Source organism: Phalangium opilio, unplaced genomic scaffold (assembly GCF_054372755.1).
Source record: "Phalangium opilio isolate 3A_F unplaced genomic scaffold, DU_Popi_V2 ptg000089l_1, whole genome shotgun sequence".
NCBI lineage: Eukaryota > Metazoa > Arthropoda > Arachnida > Opiliones > Phalangiidae > Phalangium > Phalangium opilio.
The window spans coordinates 8469085-8486258 of record NW_028324194.1 but is presented as its reverse complement, the minus strand read 5'-3'; the positions used below and the strand labels follow the sequence as shown (position 1 = coordinate 8486258).

The 17174-nt window shown below is 37.3% G+C and overlaps 5 protein-coding genes across 7 annotated transcripts in view; 2 read left to right on the top strand and 3 right to left on the bottom strand.

Annotated features, from left to right (window-relative positions):
* LOC149647376 (uncharacterized) overlaps positions 1-17174 on the top strand; it is a 198749-nt gene that overhangs the window by 140786 nt on the left and 40789 nt on the right. The gene's annotated exons all lie outside the window — the stretch shown is intronic.
* LOC149647383 (uncharacterized) lies at positions 660-1262 on the bottom strand. The gene is made up of 3 exons (XM_089850237.1): positions 1124-1262; positions 903-1046; positions 660-784 (listed from the first exon to the last, which is right to left on the bottom strand). The coding sequence occupies exons 1-3, from the start codon at positions 1241-1243 to the stop codon at positions 689-691; spliced, it is 360 nt and encodes a 119-aa protein (XP_089706363.1). The 5' UTR covers positions 1244-1262; the 3' UTR covers positions 660-688.
* On the bottom strand, positions 1061-9182 carry LOC149647382 (uncharacterized). Of its 3 annotated transcripts, none has more exons than XM_089850235.1 (3): positions 8255-9182; positions 7995-8185; positions 1061-2694 (listed from the first exon to the last, which is right to left on the bottom strand). In XM_089850235.1, the coding sequence occupies exons 1-3, from the start codon at positions 8496-8498 to the stop codon at positions 2587-2589; spliced, it is 543 nt and encodes a 180-aa protein (XP_089706361.1). In that variant the 5' UTR covers positions 8499-9182; the 3' UTR covers positions 1061-2586. The 3 variants fall into 3 exon arrangements, with proteins under 3 accessions (XP_089706361.1, XP_089706362.1, XP_089706360.1); XM_089850236.1 differs by lacking the exon at positions 1061-2694 and adding an exon at positions 7702-7931; XM_089850234.1 differs by lacking the exon at positions 1061-2694 and having other exon boundaries at positions 7702-8185.
* Positions 8968-12897, bottom strand: LOC149647381 (uncharacterized). The gene is made up of 8 exons (XM_089849648.1): positions 12787-12897; positions 12611-12723; positions 11746-11770; positions 11035-11205; positions 10525-10642; positions 10232-10446; positions 9672-9961; positions 8968-9055 (listed from the first exon to the last, which is right to left on the bottom strand). The coding sequence occupies exons 1-8, from the start codon at positions 12844-12846 to the stop codon at positions 8968-8970; spliced, it is 1080 nt and encodes a 359-aa protein (XP_089705774.1). The 5' UTR covers positions 12847-12897.
* On the top strand, positions 14143-17164 carry LOC149647380 (ankyrin repeat and KH domain-containing protein mask-1-like). Its single transcript, XM_089849736.1, has 2 exons — positions 14143-15274; positions 15539-17164. Exons 1-2 carry the CDS (start codon positions 15227-15229, stop codon positions 16529-16531), a joined length of 1041 nt encoding a protein of 346 aa, XP_089705862.1. The 5' UTR covers positions 14143-15226; the 3' UTR covers positions 16532-17164.

Here is a 17174-nt window from a genome sequence, read left to right as displayed (position 1 = left end):
TCGATCAAATCAAGATCTAATTAACAATGAAATGACGGACCTTGACCGGGAAATGTTCACAGTAATTCGAACAAAAGGTCTTACATCGAGAGAAAAAACTCGACGGTATCAAGAATTGCTTCAAAAGTATCAGTTTTCTAAAAAACACATTGTTCCGAAAACGGTTAGCGTTAGCAATCTACCATCAACCCCACCGAATATACAATCGTCACCTATAATTATTCATTCTAACCCTTCCACCTATACACCTCCTCCAACTCCTCCTCCTCCCCTTCAAACCCCAACATTTCAAACTAACGCAGTTCAAACCCCCACAGCTTCGACTTTTACCCCCACTAACGCGAAACCAATCGTAAAAAAATCACGAAAATATAATGTCTCTGGTAAAGTGAACAGAAATACCGGTCAAGAACCGATTATAACTAGAAGCCAGACTGAATTATTGGAAAAGAAGAAACCCCCGACTATGGTTAATAAGAAAACCAGAAAAAAAGTTGTAAAATCTTCGCCCCCAATTTTAATTGATTGGGATGATGAAGATTTTTAAAAATAAAATGTTGTAAAAAAAAAAATATAGAGACTTTTCATTACTTGTTTAATATTTAATTTTCATTTATTTATTCACATTTTTTCTTTTCCATGATTATATATATTTTTTTTTTTTTTTTTTAATTAAATTTTTTTTTTTTTACATTGGGCCGCTACCTCGGCTCTCGAAATAATCCTTAAAAATTAATGATTTCGCCCGTTCATGCGGTAGGATGAACGTCTCCAGTTTGGTGACCTAGTGAAGAAATAAAGGAAACATGGTATAATGATGTAATTAAGCGAGAGAGAGAGAGAGAGAGAGAGAGAGAGAGAGAGAGAGAGAGAGAGAGAGAGAGAGGGGGGAGAAAACGTACCTTTATGACGCTATTTGGTCCTCCAATTCTCCGAACGAGCCGGTCTAGGTTAGGATGGTAAGAGACGGAGACGTCGATCGACGATATCTCCGGCCGCAAGTCAAATTTTATAACAAACCCCACATGTATCGATCGCACCAAAATCTTAAACAAATGAATAAAAACGTCGTTGTGATATTTAATTTTTAATATAAAAATGAATCAATTTGTTAAATTCTTACCTCCAAGTCTCGGAATGTAAACTCGGGTAGGTCGTCTCTAGATGGGATTCGGCCTAGGGTGGCCGTATAGCGCAAAATTGCTTTGATTTCTTCGCCGACGAAGATTGGGGTGACAGTCATTTTCTATCTTAATGTTACTATATCGTGAAATTATTTGAGAATGATGGTTCTAGAAGGAAGGACCGATACTTTTATACTCACTGGAACGAATAAATTAGTATAGTATAATACATATACAATCTGAAAGAATTCAAACTCACCTAACTAGTTTCATACGTGGTCAAATAGGATATTTAAAAATACCATAAACTCGTGTTTTCTACGATAAATCACGTAGGACTTATTTCCGTAAAATATCCGATATACATTAAAAACCGAGGAAATGACTATCCACTATTAATCCCCCCGCAAAGCTTAATCCGATACCTATAATCCTTATTGATGTAATTTAACGTTTTTATCACTAGCTAATCCCACCTTGAAATAGTTTCATATGTGGGTCAAATAGGACATTTAGTTTCTATGGTAGATCATGTAGGACTTATCTTCATAAAATATCCAATATACATTAAAAACCAAAGAAATAACTATCCATTATTAATTCACCCACAACGATTAATCCGAAAACACGTCCTCGCATGTAGTTTCGACGTTTATTAAAATGAAAAAAGTTCGTTTCGACAATATATCCGTAATATATTATATTGAACGTGAAAATAGAATAAACTATTTCTTATACAATGTCATAAGATTTAAGCATCTTATTTCCGTCATGAATTCGAAATTGGGTCCGATTTTAAAAAAAAAAAAAAAAGTTTGAGAGTCCAGGAAATCGGAACTAAAATCACATAAGAGGAAAGGTTGAGGTTAGAAGCTTTCATTCTTCTTCAATTAGTCAACGCGTGAACAACGCTGAAAATGGCTCAAGAATCACTATTTTGGTAATTGGATGTTTTTCATTTTACCGAATATTCTGTTATATTTATATAGCTTTATATAGTGTTAATGATTTGCTTCCAATTACAGCCCGGATCTTATACAATGTTGTAAGATTTAAGCAGCTTATTTCCACCACGAATTCGAAGTTGGGTCCGATTTTTTTTTTAAAAAAAAAAAAGGTTTGAGAGTCCAGTAAATCGAAACTAAAATCACATAAGAGGAAAGGTTGCAGTTGGAAGCTTTCAGTCTTCTACAATTATCCAACGCGCGAACAACGCTAAAAATGGCTCAAGACTCTCTAATTTGGTAATTGGATGTTTTTTCATTTTACCGAATAATCTGTTATATTTATATAGCTTTTTATAGTGTTAATGATTTGACGTCCAATTACAGCCCCGATTTTTACAACATGGACGTAGCCGATCCCGTGTTTCATGACAATAAAAGTGGCTTTGACATATTGTTTAAAGCGCCATTAGGATCAACATATAGAAAGAAAGATGGAACTTTGGTCAAATACGCTACTATTTCCAGACAAAACAACAATGGGAATATGTTCTTAAACATACGCTCTTTCCGTTATTCGTCTGAAATCGGAAGATGGTTACCAACACATGATGGCGTAGTTTTGACTGACACACACATCGTGAAACTTAATGAAGCGAAAGAAAATATCAGACTTTCTAAATCATTTAGAGGTCATAACAATTTACTTTTGACACCCGCTCAATTAATATACCCACTGTCGGACCATAATAACGATGGAGCGTGGTTAACTGTTTTAAACGCAGGTGTTGAACATAATGTCGCTATAACACGTCAGAAAAAAAAATCATGTAGTATAACCGGGATAATGATGACCCCTGACGAATGGAATTATTTAAAATATTTAATTCCAACTATACATTTCATATTTTTCCCACCTAAATTGACAGGGGACTTTGAAGCCCAACAAACGTTGGCGTATCTCCTCATAAGGGAAATAAATAAAATAGCAGAGAATTCGTGTGTTGGTTGTCAAAACTCATACGAAAACCAACTGGGCCATCAGTGTGTGACCCTAGATTGGAGTGATAGGGTTTCTTCGTTCTATGATCAGGCCGTCCAAAATTTACAGATGAGCGAAGTATTAAATTATATTAACTTTTACCAAAGAGTTTTAAGACGTGCCCCCGGAAACGCTCAAGAAACTATCGACATTATTAATAGTTTGTTAAAGTTAGAAGACTTTAAAACCGACCTCATGAATCAAAAAAATAAACAAGTTAAAATTTCTTCTCGCTTCTTCACTAGTTATGAAACTGAAATTAAGTATTAATTACCATTTTAAATTTTTAATTGTGTTTTGTAAGTTTGTTGGTTTTATAACAACGTAATTATATTTTTGATATTGCATTTGCAATTCGGGAAAAATATCGGTTTTTATTCAGGTTTTTTAATCATGATTCCCCTTGTGGAAAAATTTTGGTGTGTCTGTTTTATATCAATAAACATATTGAAATCTATATATGACGACTCTTTTTATTTATCCTGATCATAAGATGATACGACTCACATCATAATGGACGCGTTTTATATTCATTGTATATCAACCGCGTCTTTGGATGTTTTCAATGACAATTCTAGTAGTAAGTTTAAGATTTTATTACCAAAAGAAATACATTTACACGGGAACTACGAGTGTGGGTTGAAAGAGTTGATAATGCCTTTGCAATATGAAAATGTCCCGGATGACTGTACCCATTTTCACTTAGTTTCATCTGAAAAAGTTATTGAAAATTCCTCAACACACGTCATGGACTGGGAAAAATTTGGGAAAGGTAAACGGTCCGCGGGGGGGTATGAATTATACAGACTTTTAGAGGAATGGCTTCACAATCTCGGCTACAGTAATTCCGACGGACGATTCAATTTTAGACTTTTCGAAAGTAAAAGATTTACTACAGATTCGAATTCTAAAGAAATTAAAACTATAATGAAAATGTACGCTGAAATTGAAGTTTCAAATGGGGTTTTGGTTAAATTTAGTCCTGAATTGGCTAAATTATTACGGTTTAAAAGTAAAGAGGATAATGAGGGTTGGGTCGTATTTCGGGGGATAGTTAGGTCTGATGAATTACCGCATGTTGAGGACATGGAACCGGGGGTAATTATAGACTCCGAAACGTCATTAATTTGCGAAACGCAGAAAATTTCCCACATAGACGAATCTCTCGAACTCAATATCACACCCGGCTACTATGTTAGTATAGAAGAGATTTATAACTCCATGATCCAGGTAATTCCCCGTGAATTTAGAAATAAAGTAACAATATCTAAATCGTATGATGGGAAAACACGGATAGCTACTAGCGAACCCGTCTCTATAAAATTCCCCGAATCACACCCTAATTTGGCGTACATTTTAGGTTTCAGTTCAGATCAGATTAACGTGAAACTCGAAGGTCTAATTCGATCAAACCGGGTACACGATGTACGATCCGGTATTCAAAATTTCCTAATTTACTCATCTCTAGTCGAAGAAAGCCTGTACGCTTCAACAATGGCTCCAATTTTACGGACCGTCCCCATCCCGCGAAATCTCGAAAGAGAGGAGGTTTTAGTGAAAAGTTATGATTTCCCCGATTATTATCCCTTAAAATGTAATTCTTTCGAAGCTATAGAAATCAATATTAGAACTAGTTACGGTGACTTTCTAAAATTCTTAAAGGGCAAAACCATTCTCAAACTCCACATAAGAAAAAAACCTTCCTCTTGAATATAAAAAGGCTTGTCTTCCCATAAACCTATTTAATTCATGAATGACTCATAGTGTGTTCGGTACATAAAAATCGTAATGGATTCTAGCGACAATCCTTATATAATATACTTTTCACGATACCATAATAGTAACAACCAGACTGGGGGAGATTTGCCATATTTTAGTTCCGTACCGTATTATCAACACGGTGGTTCGTTCGGTTCGGTTTTTCGATCACTATTTTCATTTTTAAAACCCATATACAAACCTATTGGTCGAGTTTTAAAAAATGAGGCGCTACGTGCTACTTCGAATGTGTTAGGGGATTTGGCTGAGGGCGCTAATTTCAAAGAAGCCGCTGTTAAACGATTGAAAGAATCAGGGATGAATGTTATAAATAATCTTCAATCCGGGAAGGGCGTATATAAAAGAAAAAAAAAACGTCGTAGCACCACATCTAATCCTAAGAGAAAAAGAACCAGACGTCTTCCAGACTACTTGGATTAAAAAACAAAAATGGCCAATAATACCACGTTACTCATGAGCTCGCTCGATTTTTTTTCCGAACCGGCTACAAATAATTGTTTGGACGCGAGTGAATGCGTTTTAATAAAACCATTGAGTAATTCATTTACCGCCGGAGTTCCGTTAGAATTCTTCGTTCATGGTTCAGCCGATCATTATCTAAAATTAGATGATACTTTATTATCAGTAAGCTTTAAGGTAGTTAAAGCCGACGGCGATAACCTTCCTAACGATGCTAAAGTGGTTACTGTTAACAATTGTCTATCCGCTTTATTTTCTAATTTAGATGTAGCCTTGAATGAGGTCAGTTTGAGTAGTGGTCTACCGACGTATAGTTATAAAGGGTATATAACAGATCATCTCAATTTCAATAGAGAAACCAAACGAACTCAAATGTCGACTAGATTATATACACATGAAAATGAAGGTTTAGATATTGACAACCTTTTTAACTCTACCACCTCAAACGGTTTAAAAAGGAGAATGCAAACTATATCTCAGTCGAAAATTGTAACTGTCTTCGGTCCAATTTACCATGAACTGTTCAATATGAATAAAGCCCTATTAAATGGGGTTTCGCTTCGATTAAAATTTAATCGAAACCCCGATGAGTTTGTTTTAATGACACCCTCAACCAATAACGATCAATATAAAATCGAAATTGTAGATAGTAGTCTATATGTTAAAAAATGGAAATTAAACCCCGATTTGGTTCTCGGACACATGTTAACGTTAGAACATAGACCGGCTGTCTATAACCTAAACCGCAGTGAGGTCAAATTTTTCACTCTACCTCAGGGGACTATCGAAACGTACAGAGACATGGTGTATAATGGTACCCTACCCAACAGATTAATTGTCGCAATGTGTAAGTCCACTAATTTTAATGGTAATATACACACCTCGCCTTACACATTCGAACATTTCGGTCTCACTCACTTAGAGTGTATAATAGATACTCGTCGGTATCCTTCCCCCGCATTTACCCCGAACTTCGCTGAGAAAAGATATCATAGAGAATATCTCAGCTTATTCACGGGATCTAATAATTATAATATTAATTCCGGATCGAATATAACATATGACGAATACGTTAGTGGAAATTCATTTTTCGTCATCCCTCTAACCGCCGATGAACTAGGGGGTTTGGAACATTTAGAGCCGATTAAGACAGGATCTTTACAGTTACTTTTAAAATTTAAAGCGGCTTTAACTGACAATATAACAGTCATTTTATTTTCCGAATTCGAATCAACATTGAAAATATCCAGGGACAGAGGTATTACGTATAATTAGACAACCCCTCATAACTGAGGAAAGAAAATGGATACCCTGCAGCTAGAATCTATTCTTTCCAAAATTTGCGGTAGAAAATTTTACGGGGTTTTCCCTTCCAATTTCATCGCTAAAAAAAGGAAAGGTGATTACTATATAGTTTTTAACAATCAAACGAGTGATCAGCCTGGACAACATTGGATTAGCTTGGGTGTCAAAGCTAATAAAAAAGGGGGAAAAGCGATTTTTTTTGATAGTTTTGGGTTAGGACCCGAATCGTACAATTTGAAAATACATCATCTAGCGCGTCAGTTTCAAATACAAAATAAACAAATTCAAGACTTTAGATCTTCAACATGCGGACTATACTCAATTGATTTCATTCATAAAATGCACAAAGGGTGGAGTCTGAAACGGATTATTAAATCCTATACAACATATCCTGTTTTAAACGATATTCTAGTTTGTTATTACGTTTATAAAATACTAAAAAGTTTTAAATGTTTTAAAAAAAATACCGTAAAGCGTCGTTGATTACTAGATTTTGTTATAAGAACCATCTACTCTATCGCTTCGAATTCATTCGGGAAAAATGCATTACATCGTTACATACACACGTTTTGAGGGGAGAAATGAATTCCAGTACATGGTAATCTATTGTCTTCAAATGCCATGTATGTTTACCATTTACTTCGAACATGAAACGAGTGAGAAAGGAAAAATTGCTCGAATAACGAAACAAAGACCTCCATTTGATGAGAAGATGATTCGGACGAGGGATTTTGAGTACAGAGACCAGGAAGAAATAATTGGAAAAATTATTCGCCCCGCAAGTACCATCATTCTCGAAAATATCAGAGATGGAGAAATTTTCAGTCGTTTGGGTCATGGACTTAATGCAACCATAGCTGAAACCCTCAAAATGCCCAGCCCGTCGCAACTTCTGGAGGAAAAGGCGAAATTGCACGTGGATAATTACTTACTTTGGGTGATGCGACAAATGAATGATATTAAAACCCCGGACAGCTTTTACCACGAACATTTATCTTTAGTTTTAAAGTAAAAACAAATTTGTAATTCATATTCCAAAATAAACAAATTTGATTGAAATATTTTTGTCTTTATTTAACACATTACAAGTTTTGCAGATAATTAATATTAAGTGGTACATAAAGTTTTTTTTTTACCACTAACACCACCACCTCCCGATCTTTACATCATAAAAAAAAAACGGGGGACGCTTTTTTATTCGATTCTCGTATGAATTTAAATTCGTTATTTTCCAGTTGAGCCGAAACCGTTCATCCCTCTGGCGGTCATTTCAAGAGACTTGAGGGAAGAAAATAAGGTTATACTCCAATATAAAGTTGTTTTGAAAACGCGTAGTTTTACCTCACATACTAACAAAACAGGGGACACAATAACTTCACAAATGAGTTGAGCAATACGATCTCCCTTCTCAACGATAAACATCTCGTTTGAATGATTAAATAAGATAACCCCAACGTTACCAGTATAATCTCGATCTATAACTCCACCTCCGATGGAAATTGAGTTTTTCAACGCTAAACCCGAACGTCCGGCTGAAAAATTTAATTAACTTTAAAAATACACCCCTTTTTAGGATGATGGTTCGGGAATTAAAACCATACCAATGCGGACGTAGCAATTTGAAGGAGCACGTATTTGAAGATCTGTTTCTATCAACATAGTTGATTGAGCAGGAATTTCATAATTTCGAGGAGAATACAAATCAAGTCCGGCTGAATTTGCAGACCCTCTAGTTGGAATAATCGCTTCTTGAGAGAGCTTAACAACTTCCAACGTATTCATTTCAACGTTTGTAGTGTAAATACAAATTTTCCCATTTTCTCGAGTAAGATGGTATTTATACATAATCGCGAGATAAATTTTCTTATGTCTTGTATTCCCAGAGGGGTTTTTTCTTTTTAAATCACATCCCCTCTTCCTCTAATACTTTAAAAAATAATCTACATTTTAGTTTTTATAGACCAGGAAATCGAACTGTCCAGACACAACATATTCGACTAATTTTTTACCACTAACACCACCTCCTGATCTTTACGTCGTAAAAAAAAATTCTTTTTAAATCACATCCCCTCTTCCTCTAATACTTTAAAAAATAATCCGCATTTTAGTTTTTATAGGTCAGGAAATCGAACTGTCCAGACACAACATATTCACACCACCCCCTGATCTTTACGTCGTAAAAAAAAAATTCTTTTTAAATCACATCCCCTCACATCCCCTCCCTCCTTCAATACTTAAATAACCCGCATTTTGGTTTTTATAGGTCAGGAAATCAAACGTGCCCATTTTACACCCCCCCCCCCCGATCTTTACGTCATAAAAACGGGGGCGTCATAGAAAATACATAGTATGGGTTCCCTAAGGGTTCCATATGGGTTCCATATGGGTTCCATATGGGTTCCCTAAGGGTTCCATATGGGTTCCATATGGGTTCCATATGGGAACCCTATGGGAAATAACATGGTGGTACTCTGGAAAACTCCATAGGTTTAACATGGTGGTTCTTGGGTTAGGACCCCCCTTTTCTCACTACTGACTTAGCTTTACGCGTGCTGACAACCGATGTTGTAACAGAGTATATACAGAATAAGCTGTCGTCCGAAATAGGGAGTTGCCTATCCTGTAGAGTGAAAACGAGCCTCCTCACGCACATTATTTATCCATGCTGAAACTGTGTATCAATTTAAATACACGTGACCCTCAAAATATGGTTCTAGTGAATTTAGAGCGAAACGGTTCGGCAATTTTTGTCAAAAAAAAAAACTTCCGCTAAAAGGAACGTAATTTTTCTGAATTCCACTTGCTTTGAATTGTGAAAATTGTTTTATCGTTGCTTCACCCTCACAAACTTGAAAACCACCAACGTGGTAAATGGTGGTCTAAAATGGTAGGACAGAAATACAGCGGAATGCAATTTTGAGTCAAAAATGTTCTTTAACATTTTCCGGTGTCTCTTGTGGCATATACACAACTAACTGGTGGTTTTTCTTGAACTAACCCCAGACCGGTTTTACTTACATCCGATTGATTCTCTGTAGAGTGACCTTGTCCATTGTGTGATTTCGCGAGATGTAGAATCCGACTGAATCAATTCTCAAGGGAAACGGTGACCGGTACAATAAAGGGCGTTTGGTGTGGCTCTTGTTTTTCATTTCTATTTTGCAAAATTCATTGATTTCATCCACGTCTTCGTGAAAGTCGATGTAAACGAGTTCGCCTTTCACCACTTTCACGAAATCATCATTATAATAAAACTCGGAGTCATAATTCCTTTGTCGAATTTGCTTTCCAAAATCCCCTGGGAGTTCCTAAGAAATACGTGGAAAACTCATCGATACAACACCGAGTGAAGATCGCTAAGTTCTTTTAAAATAAGTGTAGGGCCTGGGCCGGATTGAAGGGGGGGGGGGCGAGGGGGCACTGGCCCCCGGGCGCAAGGCTTGTTGGGGACGCTTGGGGTTACTCTTATCCCCCTAGCAACATTTGTTGTTCCTCTTTTTACGGGCGGCTTAAGGGGAGCGTATTATCACGGCTCCTGGGTGCAAAATTGCGTAGTGCCTTTCAATAGAATTACTCACATCAAAAAATTCTTCCAAGGCTGTCGAGATACCTGTGACGTATTTGACGTTTTTAAATCGCAATATATCGCTTAAATGATTCAGCATATTTTTCTGTCCCACCAAAACATCGGCGGTAATGTCGCACAACACGACAATGTTAAGGACAATCAAAGCCGCGTACCAGATATTTAGCAAATGCGCCGAAACGCGGTGGACAATTTTCACCGGAAAACCTAAAATTTTAAAAATAGGACAACAACGGAGAAACTTGTACTGTGGATGAGAATGGTAATGGTGTACTGTTTTCTCACTTTTCTGAAAGAGTGGTGCAAAATACATCCACATGTAAGATCCAAATTTGTTTGATTTTTCCGAAGCCCTCGTTAACGCCGAAAGAACCAAAATGGCCAGAAAAACTAAGCCATAGAACTGAAAACGTAATTACTAATTACAAACTGTATTGGTGAGGCAACAAGCGAATTGTGAAAATTTCAATATTTATCGATCAATAAAAATATCTATTTTATTAAAACTCGAATAATTGTTGATTATTAGAAATATCGATTCTATTGAAAACTCGAAAAATGGACGATTATTTGATATCTATCGATCGATATCAAGGTGGAACGATAATCTGTTCGTAAACCCCTATTTTCTTATTGTTATTATTGATATCGGTTAATTAATTCATCGGTATCGGTTTAATATCGGTTTATTCGAAGGATCGGGTAAAATATCGATATCGGTACGTATCGGTTTCCCAAGTATCGAATGATATCGGTATCGGTTAAAACTGGTATCGGCCCATCTCTATTACCTACCCATAATGGTATCGTTATTATATTGGACAGAAAACTTCCGCGTTGCGTTTTTGAAAGCCGCGAGAACATGGTGACTCTGGTGTAGTAGATTTCAGTCGAAAATTTAGAGTCTTGCATACGATTATATGTGAAAGCGTGCGGGAAGACCTTCAGGTCCCAATGATTTTGTTCCTACATTAAATATACGGAAGTGTCATTTGTTTTACTGAAGTCCAAGCTTTTCGTGACATCTGGTGTTGTGGAAAAGCTGAGGTGTAAGTGTTACACCATTTTCATCCAATTATTTATTCTCGCTTCACTCTTATGTTTTTCGCCAAAAGACACGATAAATAAACACCATTGAATTCTTTTACCAAAATGAGTGTAAACAGGGCCGGAAATAAGCGCAGGACACTGGACATTGTCCAATAAAATTTTAAAATGTCCCATAACTGAGGGGGATCATTGGACCTTTTGAACAATAAATTTCCTAACCTAACCTAACCTAAGTTTTGATATGTTGACTATGAAGATGCGACACTATTTTTGCACACTCCAGTGGGCAATGTCCTATAAATTTACCAGTCATAATGGGAGGTCACTGGACGCGTGTCCTATAAGAAATTTTTCTTATTTCCGGCACTGCGTGTAAATTCCTTAATTTCTTTATAATTGAGTGAAAGTAGGGTTAAGCCAGGATATTCGGCTTTTACGAAAACATTTAAATCTTACCGACTTGGCTTGCTGGTACGTCAAACTAAAACAAAAAAAGACATATTTTAATAAAATTGAAGAATCCCAACGTCTTTCAACAACGCTAACGTTGACCTAGGCATACTACATGAAGAGGAACTAGAACTAGTACTGGAATAGAAGGTCCTGTCCTGCCTTTGTTACAGATGTTACCTTGACACTCCTGCCTGTATATGATTTAGCATAGGAAACCTAATCTATATCTATATAAATCAAAGTCCTGACTGACTGATAATCAACGTCCAGCCCAAACCGTTTACCCTAGAAAGCTGAAAATTTGCAGGAACGTTACTCGTAAGTAGTAGGCGCGTACTAAGAAAGATTTCCCCCCAATCCGCCGCCATCTTAAAAAATGGCGCCCAGAAATGTAAAAAATCTTCTCTATGCAACAAAGACCGATTTCTCAAATATTTAGTACATTGGTTTCCTTTAACCTATAGACAGGTTGAATGGTCTTTTGGGTTCGATTTGTTGCCATCTTTTTAAATGGCGGCTAAAAACTTAAAAACCCTTCTTCATGGAATAATGCCCGCGTGAAAAGTAATCACAAAAATGATCCCTAGCTGGGCTGACGGGCAACGCTGAGTGCCTTCGCTCCTAGGGTGCTACAAAAATATTAGTCATCAGTAAAATCTAACCATTCTTCGTATCATTTTGATGGAAGTTCTTATTACACGCGAGCGACACCGCGGGTAACAGCTAGTAGATTATATATTCTATTCCTGTACTAAGGTTCCTGAGAGGAGAATATATCTGTTTCGGTTTATTATGTATCCACTTATAGTAAGGGTGGCGTTGTGGTTAGTATATTGGCCTCGCATTGAACGATAGGTCTATATTTTACTTGAGATTTCGCCTTATGGCGAACATGATTTCGGGAATAATTCCATCGAAGTCGTCAATTACGAGATCATCAGTCTTGCTTTCAGTAATACTACGATAAATTAAAGGACGAGACTGAAAAAAAGAATGAAAAGGATGGAAATGAATAAAATAATGCAATATTCGATTTGTGCCGACCTCAGTTGTGAAGTAAATCTCCTGTTCGAGAAGGGACACATCCATTGAATCGCTTGACATTTCTGATTCTACCTCCCGAGTTACGACGCTTAATTATACTCTAACTAGTGTTTAATCGCACTCTGGCAGACAAGGGAGGTAGTGTTCGGATACCATAAGGTTGACACCAGACTGGAGACGGGGTATAAACATCTTAGGCTCTAACAATTTCTTTATTGAATGCCTTTTCTTCGGACCACAGTCAATTCGGGGAACGGCTTAAAACCTTGTTGAACCGCCCACTCCTCCTTCCTCGCGTTTCATTGGCTATTGACTCCGTCTACCCTAGGTCTACTCAAAGAGAACTTGATATGTAATCGAATTCTTCGCTCATTGGTCGCTAGCTAAGTCAATATGACGTTACACGCGGTTTCAAATACATCATGCATGGGTAAGGGTGACGGTTTCTACAACTCGTCCCCTTTAATTCAATCAGAAAGGCCTGCAGAAAATAACCTGTTAAAGATTCCAAGGAGAAGGAATCTATGTATTCCTTCATGAGGGTCAGAGGCCATACCGTAAAGTCCTTTTTGGGGTTTTTTACGTTATTGTAGAGGTATTGGGAAACTCCTTCCCGAATTTCAACTCTCTGTCATACCGGGAAGTAAGATAAAATGCGTTCGAAGGGAAATCGGATTCACATAAGGGGATCAGGGATTTTTTATTCCTTTCTGCGTTTTAAAGTCGGCATTAAAATACTATCATACCTCGTCTATTGGATGCAGACGAATTATCTTGGACGCTTCCATCATTAAAGATTGTATTTAGATCTAAAATTCGGTCTTCGAAGTTGCGATTTTGTTCGTGACCGAAGTCTACCAGTGTCCAGTCTTCTTCTTCAACGAGAGTCGTAAGCGAGTGTGTCGCTGAAGAGAACCGAGTAAAAACGTCTGTCTTAGTTCCAATCACTTAAATTAATTATTAAATTCAATCCTTTTAACGAAACACGGAAACAAATAATAAATGACACGGCGTCGATCAGGCTGGCGAAAATTTAATTATTTAATTGAAGAAGAGAATAACAACGTATTTGTTGCAGTTCTTTTATCGATTTATCTCCTTGAGTCAATTTTCACTTATCTCAATTTTGGGACAAGATTTTTACCTCAAATAAGCAAACAATTAGTGGTAAAAGAATTGGATTAATTTCATTTGCACATTCGATATAGGTTATTTCGTTTTGCTCCATAATTATTTCACATTTTCTTCAAAATTTGCAACTTCATCAACAATCAATAAGTTTTGTTGGTCCAAAAAACTAATTGACGATAGTCACTACTCTATTATTGTTATCAGAAGTGAGATGAGACCAAGTACTGAGCTAACCAAATTCTTCACTCGGCGAAAGTGAATATTCTTGATAACACAAGAACGGTTGGCCCTCTAGTAGCGGTTTCTGAATTTTCCCTCCAAAACGTGAGACGCTCGCGGCGGTAGACGGCCGAACTAGATTCAAGGAGCCGCGTCCGTATTCGGCCGCTTTAGGTTGAGGGGAAGGGGGGTAGGAAATGTTTTTGGAACTCGACCAATTTTTATCTCTCTCTCTCTAGTGTAGGCGCGATGGAAGCGGTGGCATAAAATCCTCAAATTTGTTCACTAGTGCCAGGATCTACTACCAATGCTAGAGCCCTTCACTTCTAGTCTCATCTCACTTCTGTTGTTATCCAGAGCAGAGTGCAAAACGAGCCGGAGCAACAACAGCCAATCAGAGTTACCGATTTCGAAAACGTTGCAATTTCATTTTACAATGTATAATAATACTATAACATCAAGTAGGACTTATTGTCATACATAACGCGTACGCCAGAAACCTTACAACCTTGGTAACACGTGAGAATGATGAAGTTTGAAAAGAGATTAAGAAAAACAAGAAGTAAATACGAAAATTTCTTCTTAAATAATAAATATAATTTCTACCACTCTAAAATGGGTTGAGTACCAGTGTAAATACGATTGTTTTGCAAGGTAATGATAGCTTCAGCTTCCGGCCACTGTGTGTTGACAATTCTTTCGAACACGCAATATTATTCGAGGTCCGCAAATAAGATGTTCATATCATGTTCATTGCACGTGTATGCGCCTGATTTGTCCTAACTTCAATATACTCGTTACAAGCGATTAACACGTGACAGACTCAGATGCCAGTCTCCGACATAACGACGTAGAGGCAACGTGAGTTCCGTGTTTGTTAACCTCGACCTTGTTCATTTTGAAGCACGTGGAATTGAGGAAGTTTAATCAGATTGTATTCTTTAACTATTTACTTTAAATACTCCTGCGTCGAATAATGAAACTGAACTTCCTTGTTGCTCGATTAACATAAAAAGGGAAGGCACGCTTCATTCTCGGGTATCGTACATTCGACATTCAACCGAAGTCCTGTCGGAAAAAAGTTCTCGAAATGATGAAGGAATTATCTTTTGTGGTGCTCTTCCTGGCTGCATTCACGGTAAATATACCATTTTCATCTTTGAAACTTTGCACCAGAACCTCGCGTAAAAGACGGTAAACTGAACTGAACCTAACACACTATACGGGTTAGGATGCCGAAAGAACCAACTTAGAGAGACTTGGAAAATTAAAAATTGTGAATGGAGAAATTTTATTGTTAGGTTGCAAGAAAAGAATTGGTAGTTTTTCTAAAGTTGCACATGAAATAGACCCTTCGTGGTTAAAGTGAAATCAAATGTTGTAATCAAAGCTTTTCTTGAAGGTTCTGTTTGTAGATGGTGTTCTACCGAAGGATGACGTCAGGGAGGCGATATTAGACGGAGACGAACAGAAGCTATTGGATTTATTAGCGAATGGAACAGACATTAACAAGTGCCTGGATTCGTGGGATAGAACACCCCTTTCACTCGCAATTTGGAGGGAGAAAGAAGAGATAGCCCTCCTTCTCATAGAGAAAGGAGCCGATCTGAATGTAAGTTGCGCCGGAAGACAATACCATTCTCCACTAGCTGATGCGGCTTCGATGGATATGAAGACGCTGGTTAAAGTCCTTGTCGATAAAGGAGTTCACATTGACGACGATATTTTATGGGAAGCCTTACTTTATGATAAAAGCGATTTTTTAGAATTATTTATACAAAACGGCATCGACCCTAACAAACAATTTGGTGATTGCAACAAAACATGCCTTTTTTGGGTGGTCCTTAACGGGAATGTAAATGTTACCAAATTGTTGCTTAAAAAGGGGGCGGATATTGAACATAAAGACTGTGAGGATAATACCCCCTTAAACGGAGTTTGCTGGAGTAGGAATTGCCATAGTCAGGAAGAGGAAGACAATCAAGAAAGGGGTATGGAGTTTTTAATAGAGAGCGGGGCCAACGTCAACACCGCGGACAACATTTACAAGAAAACCCCGCTTATGTGCGCAGTCTGGTGGAATTCCACCATTCTCGTCGAGAAATTAATCGAGAAGGGAGCCGACGTTAACGCCAAAGACATTGATAACCAGACAGCGTTGCACCGAGTCGATAGTACCGATATCGCCGCAATGTTAATCAAGAAGGGCGCCGACGTTAACGCCATGGACAAGGAAGGGAACACGCCATGGTCTTCCGCCATCGAAAATCGAAATGAAAACGTCGCAAAATTTTTGTTGGACCATGGAGCTGATATCCACAAAGGGGAAGCGCTGAGAAAAAAGACGGCTCAGAATAAACCGCAATTAAACGATAATACTACGTTTATTGAATAAATAGTTGTTTTGTTTAACATCATTTCTAAAATGAATAAACTAATTAAATGAAACCCCTTATACAATCTCCCCATAGAAAAGGAGCTATCACAATTTATGTCAAAGCGTAAAAACCTAGTGGTAATCGAGTTCATTCTCTTAAAATTTAAATGTAGTTGTGACGGATCGTTTCGTTTGCAGAGTTTCGGCGGTAGGAGAGTTAAAAAGTAAACCTTAATTTTCACAATTCTCACGAACAGTTCAACACTCAAATTGTTTAAAATTTGAGGAAATAGATATTGATCTTACCTTTGGTCGACGTGTGCTAAACTCCAAATGCACTTGGCAACTGGCAAAGAGAAAACACGTGATAGCCTGCTGAATAGCTTATGTGTTAACACGTGAAAACGATGACGTTAGAAAAACAATTTTGAAAAACATGGAACGATTACGAACATTACTAAAATAAAAATATAGTAACTATCACTCTAAAATGGGCTGTGTAAATATACTTGTTTTGCAATGGAATGATAGCTTCAATTTTCCGGCCACTGTGCGTTGACAATTCTTTGGAACACGCAATATGATTCGAGGTTCAGCAAATAGGCTGTTCATCTCATGTTCATTACACGTGTATTCGCCTGATTTATCCTAACTTCAATAT

Bases quoted from the DNA above. Each gene is read 5' to 3' on its own strand.
- LOC149647383 (XM_089850237.1), bottom strand. From the start codon at position 1,243: ATGACTGTCACCCCAATCTTCGTCGGCGAAGAAATCAAAGCAATTTTG. The intron at 1,047-1,123 runs GTAAGAATTTAA...CATTTGTTTAAG, and splicing joins TTACATTCCGAGACTTGGAG to ATTTTGGTGCGATCGATACA. The intron at 785-902 runs GTACGTTTTCTC...TTTCTTCACTAG, and splicing joins GACCAAATAGCGTCATAAAG to GTCACCAAACTGGAGACGTT.
- LOC149647382 (XM_089850234.1), bottom strand. From the start codon at position 8,498: ATGTATAAATACCATCTTACTCGAGAAAATGGGAAAATTTGTATTTAC. The intron at 8,186-8,254 runs GTATGGTTTTAA...TAAATTTTTCAG, and splicing joins AAATTGCTACGTCCGCATTG to CCGGACGTTCGGGTTTAGCG.
- LOC149647381 (XM_089849648.1), bottom strand. From the start codon at position 12,846: ATGTCAAGCGATTCAATGGATGTGTCCCTTCTCGAACAGGAGATTTAC. The intron at 12,724-12,786 runs GTCGGCACAAAT...TCTTTTTTTCAG, and splicing joins AGATTTACTTCACAACTGAG to TCTCGTCCTTTAATTTATCG. The intron at 11,206-11,745 runs GTAAGATTTAAA...TATTTAATGTAG, and splicing joins CGTACCAGCAAGCCAAGTCG to GAACAAAATCATTGGGACCT.
- LOC149647380 (XM_089849736.1), top strand. From the start codon at position 15,227: ATGATGAAGGAATTATCTTTTGTGGTGCTCTTCCTGGCTGCATTCACG. The intron at 15,275-15,538 runs GTAAATATACCA...CTTTTCTTGAAG, and splicing joins TCTTCCTGGCTGCATTCACG to GTTCTGTTTGTAGATGGTGT.